Source organism: Poecilia formosa, unplaced genomic scaffold (genome assembly GCF_000485575.1).
Source record: "Poecilia formosa unplaced genomic scaffold, Poecilia_formosa-5.1.2 Scaffold413, whole genome shotgun sequence".
NCBI lineage: Eukaryota > Metazoa > Chordata > Actinopteri > Cyprinodontiformes > Poeciliidae > Poecilia > Poecilia formosa.
Window position 1 is genome coordinate 181619 of NW_006800352.1, and position 11731 is coordinate 193349.

The 11731-nt window shown below is 39.7% G+C and overlaps 1 protein-coding gene across 1 annotated transcript; it reads right to left on the bottom strand.

Annotated features, from left to right (window-relative positions):
- Positions 1-443: 443 nt before the first annotated feature.
- sox14 (SRY-box transcription factor 14) lies at positions 444-4872 on the bottom strand. The gene has a single exon (XM_016663319.1). The coding sequence runs from the start codon at positions 4107-4109 to the stop codon at positions 3390-3392; it is 720 nt and encodes a 239-aa protein (XP_016518805.1). The 5' UTR covers positions 4110-4872; the 3' UTR covers positions 444-3389.
- Between the last annotated feature and the right edge of the window lie 6859 nt (positions 4873-11731).

Consider the following 11731-nt stretch of genomic DNA (forward strand, 5'->3'; position numbering starts at 1 on the left):
CTTTTATCGCTAAATGAAGCATATAAATGACCTGAAAGCGGCGGCTGTCGCGTTAAATGAAATAAAATAAAGAACAATTATCCTCTCCTTTTTCTCCCCTCTCTGATCTGACGCTGAAAAGGAGTCCTGGAGAGATAAGGCGGATTGAATTCTCTCTGTTGTGCGGCAATAAAAAACGTCAAAGAGGAGGGGGCGGTGGGGGGTTTAGAGTGAGGGGGGGTAGGTTAAACGCACCCCCCTCCCCCACCGCTATAATTTAAAATAATAATTTTCCTCCCCATTATATTCCTCTCAGTGACCGTTTTTTTTTTTTTTTTTTTTTTTTTTGTACCGGTATTTAGTTTGTAACCGCAGTCAATTTCCGTGACTAAGTTTTATAATTACAGGTGTGGCAAACAAATCTGAAAGCTGAAACAAAAGATTTGATTTGATATGAACGAGTGTTTTTTGTTTTTTTTCTTAAATATATGACCGACTGTGTGGCTCCAGCTCTGAAAGTAATTATAACAGCGTCAGTTCGGAGCTGAATTGGGATGCTTCAGGGAGCTGATGTAAAACTTGGGTTCAATAAGGTATCATCCTAATTTACAGCTACAGATAAGGAGGCTGAGTCTGTCATAAAATTAAAGAAAAAAAATCACCCCACTTCCCTCCCCTACCACCATACTCCTACCTCCTCCCTCCCTCCCCAGGACTGGATTGCACCCCGGGCAGAATAGCAGAGAACGGGAGCCGATCCGCCATATGTTCTTGGCAGATAAGTAAATAATTTGAATGCGCCATGTTTCTTTCTTTTAATTAATGCCACACTGCGAATGGGAGCCAAACTATATGAGCCTCCTCGACGAAGGCTGAGCTGTCATCCAAACTGAACAAAAGAATCGCAACAAACGCATTGACAATTAAAAAAATAAATAGAAAAAGGAAAAAGAAAAAAGAAAAACGCGGGTTCGATTCCCACTCAAGTCCTGCTGTAAAGGCCAAACTCGCACAAAAAAAAGAAGGAAAAAAAGAAGTGGGGTGATACAGCGCTGCATGCTCGACGCGGACATGTTGAAAGGGAAAGTTAAGCGGGGAAAAAACACAGAAAGAAAGACAGAAATCCCATCGCATTCAGCTCGTGCCATTAAAGCTATAATTAAGCGGCTCCTTGAAGTGATTAAGCAGTCAAACGGGTCGGACGGGGCGGAATCCCTCCAGGGGGAGGCCTCTTGTTGTGAACTGTCAAACATCAAAAAAACCGGTTCATCGCAGGTGGGGTCACAGAAAAAAACAAAACAAAACAAAACAAAAAAAACGCCTTCACCGTTTACAGGCTGCAGAGCGCAACACGCCCGGACCTCGCTTCTGTAACAACACGAATCAGTATTAATGAAAGAAGAGAGAGAGAGATAGAGAGAGAAGAGGAAGCAGGTAAATGCGGAGGTAATTAAGCCTTGTTGGGAAAATGATTTGAGTTGAAGAGGCTTGACAGCTTAAACACCAGAGAGAAACTGGAGAGGGATTGATCCTAATGTTATTCACGCACCGATAAAAGGAATTTTGAAAAGTGATTAATATTAGGCATCGAATATTTTTAACAACCGGTTAAACTCGAACAATAATAGTTAATATATTTTGGTGAGATGTCCGACTTTAACCTTTTTGGTTAAAATGGAACGCAACAAATCAGTTCAATCAGATATTATCACACAGTCCAACAGAGGATTAATGTACATATTTTATATAATGACTAAAATGAGACTTTAATAAAAGTCAAGAAATGTCGGAAGACTTGTGGGTTGAAAAAGTTTTGTGTCAAAACCTGCTGCTGTCTTAATCTGACAGTCAAAGATCAGCACATTTTAGTGGTTGTCAAGGAAACAGTTCGAACAAATGTAATAAGTTGTTCGATTTTAATTCTGTTCAGGGATTATTAATCTGTTTGTTGTTGTTTTTAAACTTGAAGGGTGAAATGAGCATATTTTGTAATTAGTCAGATTTTTAACTAATGTACTTCAGTAAATACCAAGTGCTAAAAATGATTTTCTATATTTTTCATTTAACTACTAAACATGCATAATTCAAAGTCAGCAATATTAATAATAAAAATAATCCTCCACACCCCACAAAAAATTAAATTTCTGCAAATGACTACAGAAATTGCATTGGTTTGCTTTTATCAGTGCATTGACAAACTTTCAATCATGTATCGTAAAAACATATATACAATCTTATGTTATATTGTATGTTATAAACTTATATTTTTTATTCCAATCTGGCAAGTGATGTTTTTATTTTATTTTATTTTTTTTTTGTAGTTGCCAACCTGATAATTATCTTACTTATTATCTCAATAACCTACAAATGCAGGGCATTGACCTGGTTGAAGACAGATTGTCTTTATTCAAAAAGTCTTTGCTCAGCACTTGAACAAAGAGCCGGAGGTATCAACCTTCCAGATACAGGATCCTTTCCATAACATGACAGCTTTTAAATTACCATCTCAGATAGAAAATACACATAGAACTCCTTGAATTCAATTAGAAGATATCCTTAAAAATAAAAATAAAAAAATGAACTCAAACAATTTAAAAAAAAGAGAACTCAAATGAAATGATGTTTGGGACTATATTAGCACAGAACCACGTTGAGAAGGTAAAAATTAAACATTTTGATTCCCCCCTTACCCCCTTCTCCTGCTTTGTCATCTTAAATTAGACCGTCTACTTTTATGTTTCTTTTTTATTATTATGTTTTTGTTAAATATAAATAATAAAACCTGTATAAAAAAGCAGCCTATGAGTCTGGACGTTCTGTACCAAAAACGTCATTCTAAATTTGCAAAAGAAAAAAAAAAGAAAAGAAAAAAGAAAGAAACGAAAAACAAGTCGACTAATTAGGCCTTTACAGGTATTTGATCTCTAATTGTGCCAGCCAATTTTTTTTTCTTAAAAAAAAAATAGTAGCCTGTATCAGAATCATCAACACAAATCAGCATATCATTGAAATGTACATAATAAATAAAGTTAAAGGCCTCCCTTTGTGGTTGCCATAAACGTTATAACATTTACATTTCTTACAGTTCACTGCGCTCCGTCCTTCACATCCAACTCCAGCTCCTCTGACCGGACAGGAACTTGTTGGATTTTTTTTAAATTTTATTTATTTATTTATTTTTTTTAAGTTTTTCGTCTTTTCCCTCATTTTTGCCACAACAAGTCCCCTTCAGATAACACTGTTCGTGCCTTTTTTTTAATTGGCCGCGCTGTCCGTAACATATTTACATGCATTTCTGTATTCAAATGACATTAAAAACATGGGTTGTGTGTGTGTGTGTGTCCGTGTGTGTGTGTGTGTGTGTGTGTGTGTGTGTGTGGTGGGGGAGAGGAGGAGAAGAGTCTTGAGGGTTACATGGCGGTGGCGTGTGCGGATGAATAGGGGTCTATCCCAGTCTTGGTCATACCTGGAAACAGTATGTAAGCCACCGGGGGCTGTAAACTGGACGCCGACCAGGCCGTGCAGTTGCACGGCACGACGTAGCCCGGGTTCGTGGGCGACGGGTGGGTGTGGGTGTGCTGGCTGGGGCACCCGAGGGTGCCGAACGCGCCGTTCTGGTATCCCAGCGAGGAGGCGTAGGGCAAAGTGCTGGTGCTCAACGTATGGGGCATCTCCTGGGTCATCTTCTGGATGGCGCTGGAGCTGAACTGGGTCGGGTCGAGGAAGGAGTAAGGGGCGGAGGTCGGGGGCAGGAACGCCCGGGCTTTCTCCGAGGAGCCCAGGAGGGAGTCGGCGGCCGACACGGGCAGTCCCTTCAAGTGGTCGGTGTCCCCGAGGTAAGGCAGCGGGAAGACATAGCGGTCCTTCTTCAGGAGGTTCTTGGGCTTGCGCCTGGGTCGGTACTTGTAGTCGGGGTGTTCCTTCATGTGTTGCGCCCGCAGTCTCTTGGCCTCGTCGATGTACGGTCTCTTCTCGGACTCGGACAGCAGCTTCCACTCGGCTCCCAGCCTCTTGCTGATCTCAGAGTTGTGCATTTTTGGGTTTTCCTGAGCCATTTTCCTCCGCTGGCCCCGAGACCAGACCATGAACGCGTTCATAGGTCTCTTGATGTGATCAGCGGGTTTCGACATCTTTAAACTTCACTTCTTTCTCTGTTTTTTCTTTCTTTTTTATCCCCAGCGGTAATGACAAGGAAAAGTTCTTATCGGAAAGGAAGCGAAGATATTCACCTGCGTAATTGCCAGTTACCGGTCATGCCAGTATGTTCAGCGTCTTGGGGACAGAAAAAGAAAAACGGGGCAAAAAAGAAAAAAAAAAAGTAAAAGAAAGATCCAGCGCCCGATCGGTTCTTCCCGAGGTGAAACACTGAAGCGCGATCTCTGCAGTCCGCTCAAAACTCTGTCAGACCTGCGGCATGGAGGAGGAAAAAACAGAAAAGGGAAAAAGAAAACAACGTTCATGCAAGATGCGCACACGTTAAAAATCCACAAAGGTAAAAGCAGCGTTCCGCATTCGGTTTGCAGGAGTCATAAAAAAAGTGTCCAGCCTTAATATTGTTGTTATTAGTAATAATAATATATACTTTTTCCCCCGCTCTCCCCTCTATCACAGACTTTCTCTCTCTCTCCCTCTGTGAGGTTCGTCGTCAAGCACCTGGCTTGGAAATGAGCGGAAGAGCGTGAATACGAGCCAAAAGCGGTGAAGTTCAAAGGCTGGGCTGGTTTGCTTTCTGCACGCAATCTGACATAATCTGCAGGGCGTTCACTCACCAACCTGAACGCCCAATCAGCACCGAGACCGGCTCTTAGAGTACCTTCAGCAAAGAAAAGGGAGAAAATATAGGCTATGTACATTACAACATAAACAAAGACAGGGTGGTTGAGGAAGACAAAAAAGAGGGGGTGGGGGGTATTGTACGTGGGGAGTGTGTGTGTGTACGTTATGAACACACACACACACACACGCACACACACACACTGGGGGTGACGGGATGATTCTCCATTTCTGGCAAACAGACATGAGCTTTCAGTACCTTTTCTAGTTAAAACAACTTCAATCCGAAGAGGTGATGAGACTTTGTAATTACGTGCTGACGTAATCAGTACAGTAAAAGTAAAAGTTTTAAAACCCAAATTACTCTGGTATACATCATGAAATGCTATCCCGTGTTTTATAAGAACTTTTTAAAAGTTATATATAATGGATATATCGCATTACAATTGGACTGAATTGGATTTATTACGTATGGTTGGCGTGGAATTAACTGGACAAAATAAAATAAATGTGGATTTTACATTGTTTTATTTAAATGTAATAATTAGTAAAATGCGAGCTGAGCTCAAAAAACAAAAACAGTAAAATAAATAAATAATAAAAATGATAAAATAAATAGAAAAAAATTCCGTGGGTTGTATTTTACCGTTAGGACACTTAAGTTCAGCTTGTACCTTTGATCTCTTTTTCCCCACTCAGAAAAGCGGTTTTCACAAAATCTCAAAACTAAAGAAAAAGAAAATCTTCATAAATAAAAATATTAAAAAGACATATTTGCCTTCGAGAAAATCATTACATGTAAAGCTACTATAGCAAAGGAGAACAGCATTTCTTTGTAGTTTCAAAAACACGGCGGACCTAACAAACAAGCGCGTGCTTGCAGATAATAAATAGGCCCGGCTGGACATCACGCGCGCCCTCCTCACTCCGCGTGAACTTCCAGTCACTGGAAAAGTTCGAGTGACGGAACTACGAACAGCCAGAAAGTGTGACGTCAAAATCACAGCGCGTCAGAAAAGGCGCCGTGGTGTGTTTAATTGTTGCATCTTTGACGTCCCGCTTTGACAGTGTGGTTTTAGGCAGGGGGGCAGCGAGGGGGGGGGAAGTCGTTTTAACATGCTAATTTTTAAACGAGGGTAGTTGCCTAATAGCCCTCCGGCTAATGTGGGCCTGTGTGATGTATGATTCTTTCAGCTGTGATTATTAAACGAGAGGAAGACCCTTTTTTGCCTCCCTCCATCGCCCTCACACATATGTTAAGAGTACTATTAAAATGAGAACGTTGTACTTACAGTAGAGTACTTTTGTTGATTTATTTAAGGGAGTCTTTGGTCCATTTCTTTTTCCCTTTGGTAATGCGAATTACCCTAGCATTCTGTCCGAAGCCAAAAAAAATAGCTCAATTATCGTCACACTCTAATGATAACAATTCTAAACTTTCAATTTACAAATATATAAAAATGTGGCAGAAAAAGTTTCAGAAAGTTGCATATATATTTTCATTTATTGCACTATAAAACATAATTTTAATGGGTGTTAAATATTAACAATTAAAATCATTCAGATGTTAATCAGACACATTAGCTTATTTTAATTCTAATATTAGTGATTAATTTTTAGTAATACATTCTAACATCTTGAATCTGGATTAAAATGTTGGTTCGATCAATTGTGGTTTGCAGTGTTCACCAGAGAATGATAAGGCAAATATATTTATGCCTTGAGCTATAAATCTATTTATACTGTAAAAATAAATAAATAAATAAATAAATAAATTTTGGCGTTAAGAGTATGATTTAGTGTGTAGCAATAGCGCTAATGCTATAGTCAATAATGCTATCAAGTTGGAAGTTGTTGGCAGTTGATGGACCATCTTAGCTTGACAGGGAAAATGTCCACATGCCACACTGTTGCAATATATATTTAAAAGTTGCTACTTCAGTAATATTTTCTAACTTAATCATTATTTTTATTATTATTTTAGTTTTTACATGAGAGAACGAATCAGGCAAGAAAACACAACCTTAATAATTAGTAAGCATTGTAGCTAAAGTTACATTTCTGATGTCCAGATAACACGTGAACATTTTTACACGTATTTTATTGGTTAAATCCTACAAGTTCGTTTTGTCAGTGTACCTTATCATTATTAACATTGTCTTATTAATATTGTTTTCAGATCCGATTTTTTTGTTTTGTTTTGGATATTGGACCGAATAGTCCCTGCCTAATTTTTCAGTATTTTTCTTCTTTTTTTTAACCTCCTTCTGGTGTTGCTATTATCTCCATATTTTAAGCCCATCTGTGTCTCTTTCTCACGGCCTCTCCCTCTACATCTCTGCTCATGCGCATGCGTCAGTCGGCAGCTGCTTACAGGAAGATTTCCATCATATTTGTTGTGGCAAAACCTTGAAACAGGTCTAATTGTGAAAAAAAAAAAAAAAAAAAAAAAAGCGGAAAAAGGGGGGAAATGATCCTCTCCATCCAGACTCAGAACAATCAGCTGAGGATACCTCTAATTTTTTTTTTTTTTGTCTGCCAAAAACAAATTAAACATCTCCTCCAGTCCTACCAATCGGCTGTCGATATGTTCATCTGCAACCACGAGGTAGTATAAATATATATATATATATATATGCTGCATGTTTTGCACTGTAAATTCCGAGTCGCCTTGAAGTTTTAAATTGCGTTATGCTATCTTACACAGACATGTGGCGTTCGGGCGCGCACATACCCACACCGGCTTATAGACTTCATTTGAGATGGGTGAGTCAGATAACGGGGGAATTATTTTAGGGGCTCAGCCTCCCCACTCACGGGGGAGCAGTCGGCTATGTTTCTTATTCAAACACTGATTGTCTCATAAACGCGCGCCTGAAAGTTCCCTCGACAATTTAACGGGGTAATGAGAAATGCAATAGGTTTTGATTTTCGTCGAGGAGCGAGATGATTATTGGCTCCCGCATTTTCTCTTTTTGGCGTCGCCCGGGTTTCAGATCCGCTTAGTTATAGTCTGCTGTAAATACATGGGAAAATATAATAACCGAGCTAGCTGCGTCGTTTAAAATCCCACCTACAGTGTCCAAACTTGAGGTCATTTAAAATTTGTTCACCGTCGGAGGAAAAAGAAAAAAAAAAGTATCAGTTTTAGGCCCATAAAGTGGTTTAGGAACATAGGTTTTGTTGGCTGTCAGTAACCAGTGTATTACTGATAAAAACAGACGTTTTAAATTACACACAAAAGCGCGCGGGGGAAAGACGGGAAACGTGCGCGCGCATGGTCTAGAAAAAAAAACAACCTCGGGATTATCTCCGGACACGTGTCCGTCCATCAGGAGAGAGAGCGGGGAGCGGCCTGACACGCGCAGAGCCTGTTAGTCAACTCGGGCCCCCGCAGAGCTCCGAGGTAAGCTCCGGCTGCTGGAGCTGGCCATGGTGCTGGAGCGGTAAGAGGGTTTCCTCACTGCGATCCCGCGTTGTCCCCCTTTATAAGAAATTAAATAAATAAAAATAAATAATAATAAAAAAAATAACTCCAGCTAAAAGCTCCGGTTGACATTTCAATGCCTTTCATTGGACTTTCATCCTGTTTGGTGGTTCACCATGACGAAAATAAATAAAATGTCAAAAGCACAGACAACTTGAGTGATGTACAACTTTCCATTCTTGAAAAGTTACTTTTCAATGTACAGTGTTTTATGCTATCAGAATTAAGTTGGAACTACTAAAACATTCACAAACCATAAACTTTTTTTTTTCCTGTTTCTGGGTTCCGGTTCTGTGAAAAAGCCAGAACGCGAAAATTCTTACTCCGTGAAGCAGAGTAAGAATTCTTCCCTTTCTTTTTTTAAAAAATAAAAATGTCACACATTCTCTCCTGGTTTTATGTTTAAATACAGAGTTTTTATCCAAACCGGTTCATTGTAACATCGTCCTGCTCAAAGCCTTCAAGTCAGCATCACGTCCTCTGGAGGTTTTCTTCCAACTTACCCAGAATCCCTGTTGAAGACCCCGTAGCATGATGCTGCCACCATGGTTCTCTGTGCTCTAATTTTCTCTCTCTCTCTCACACACACGCACACACGCGCGCACACACACACACGCGCGCACACGCACACACACACACACACACACCTACACACACACACACACACGCACACACAGTGTTTTGTAGACCAAAAGGGCGCAATTTGGTCTGATGTCTGCCTGGTTATTTATGTCAAATTTTAAACATGATGTGTCCTTTAACAATGGCTTTCCTGTTGTCACTCTCCTACACTTAAAAAAGAGAACAGCTGATCCAACTTAAATATATTTTGTTATTAGGCTACAAGGAACACAGTGAAGTTTATCCAAGTTTCTTTATGAAGTTTATTAGGTTGTCGATTAAAACTGGCATTAATAAAGTAGGTTTGACAAACTTTAATTAACTGGGACCAATTAAATTTTTTTTCAAGTTGGACTTCAAGTTCAAGTTTTTCAGTAGCCAAACTTTTTGCTGTGCATAAATAATTGTTGTTCAATTGACATCTTCTTCGACCTCAGCTGGTTCTATGAGGGTTGGATGCTTATTGTATCGTTTATCATTTATCGCAATACATTTTCTGTCAGAAGAATTTTGATTTACTGTCGACACAATAAATTCCAGTTAACGATGTTTAAAACTCACTAAAACTGTCTCTGTTTTTGAGACAGATAGGTTTTACCATTTTTCTCCACTGTTTTTCCAATAAAAGCGTCAATAGGTCTGAAAATAGTTACTGCGTGCAACTTTGTGGCACAAACCTCACTTCTTTACACAGTAAGAAAGGGAATGTTTCTCAAGAGCATTGTTTGTGTTTGTGGGACTATAATTGCTGTGACACACACTTGCAGTCATACAGTTACCTAAAGAAGATGAAATAAACAGTTCCTATCACTTTTATCACAACAGTACTGCAAAATATTGTGATAAAACTGCATGTTAAAAAGCCAAGTAATCTGATGTTAGCTTGTTTTTACAGCCTACATGGAGTTCCAGTTAATTTGTCAGTGCCACTAAAGCATTTGGTTAACCCAAAATCAAGCAATACACAATATCTACAAGTTTTCATTTGATGGTTTCTGTGAAATTATTAAATGAAGTAAAACATTTCTGGAGAATGCAAACAGTTATTGAGCTTTAGCATAAACCTCTAGTCTTTATTTAGCATAAACTCTTGTGGTAAATTCATTTGTTGTTTCCTAAAACAAATGAAACAGCAAAGTGAGAGGAAAGCACAAGGTGAAGTTACCCATATGTGTGTGTGTGTGTGTGTGTGTGTGTGGGTGGGTGTGTGTGTGTGTGTGTGTGTGTGTGTGGGCAGAGCTCAGTCAGACTCATCTCTGTTGTTCTAATAGTGTTTAACACAAACATGCTCCCCTTTTCTCTGGAAGCAATTAGAAAACTCATATTCTGCTCACAATGCCGCAGACCTTTTGACAGGATCCCTTTTCAGGCTCCATTCACTGACAGTGAGAAGCAATCAGAAACAGCAATAAGCCGCTTCCGAGCCGCATTTCCAACACGTGGCACTATATTATACCAGGGATTCGTGTGCATCGCATCTTTGTGATTGGAACGCTTTTCCTCGGCACGATAGTGAAATCAGGCCTGAATAAAATTCCCAAAAAAAAAAAAATGGCTGAACTTGAGCTGCTCTCCCTTTTCTTCCGCAGCGCCGGATAACAGAGCAGAGAGCGGGAGGGAGAAGAAAAGTAAGCAGAGGTTCAAGGCATCAGGTAATAATGAAAGGAACAGGCCAGCGCTTCAAAGACCGCGAGGTCCGCGTCGCCACAATTATACAATACAATTAGGATTAAAGGGGCCAAAACAGAGATAACAGAAGATGGGGATAAATTATCACACAAGGAAAGATGTGACTCTCTCCTGACCTTCATTAAGACAGGGGAGGGAAAAAAAATCTCATTTACAGCCCGCCTTTCCTTGCAGGGGGATTTGAGTTTTCCACATGAGACCGACTCAAAAGATAACATTTGTTTAATGTGAAGTTAAGCTGGAGCCGCTATCAAACGCCAACCAAACAGGTGCGTTGAAAATGCGCAGGAAGTACCGAGAATGTTACCGTTATTCATGAATTAAATGTGCTGAAACTCACTCAACGGCAACAACCGCGTTGGTTTTTTATCCAGATTTGAACGGATTGGTCCCTCAGTGCTGTGAGATCTATGAACGTAGCTCTATGACGTTTCCTAGTGGCCACATTCAGTCAGGAGGAGATCTAGCGTTCACGATGGTGAGTTTTCTGTTTCATCTACAGCTGAAGTATAATTTTAAACGCCATCATCATTACTTCAGATTACTCACACAGAGCACACAGATGAGCTTCAGCTGTTCCTACGTGTTAAACTCTAAAAACAGGTGACATCTAATCAAATTAGCATATAATTGATCTAAATAATAGCATCAATGAAAGTGCAAACCTCTAACACTGGGTTAAATGGGAGATTATGAGCATAAGACAAAAACAAAAAGTGCAACTAACATTATTTAATTCAGATTCAAACATACTTTATTAATAATAAAGTGAAATAAAATGTTACAGCTCATTTTATCCACGGTTCTAAAAATAGTCATAGATTCGGATGGCTGTGAGCGGGAATGATATCTCCTGTAGCAGTCTGTATTACAGCGGCCCTGAAGAATCCTCTGACTGAAGACACTGTTGTAAAGCAGCTTCATGAAGAGGATACTGCGAAATCCTTTGTTGTGCCTTCATCTGTAACAGAACAGAACCGGCCTTCTTTATCCCGTTATCTGGTCCATGGTTTTGATTCTACTGCCCCCCAAAAAATGAAGGCTGAAAATATTACAGTCTCCATGACAGCAGATGCATAGAAGATGATCCTGAAGGACAATATCCAGTGAGGGTGTAATAAAACATCAAATATCCTGTGCATTGGTCTATTGAGGATGAGACTATATATATATATATATATA

Excerpts from the sequence above, each read along its gene's own strand:
- sox14 (XM_016663319.1), bottom strand. The coding sequence starts at position 4,109 with ATGTCGAAACCCGCTGATCACATCAAGAGACCTATGAACGCGTTCATG.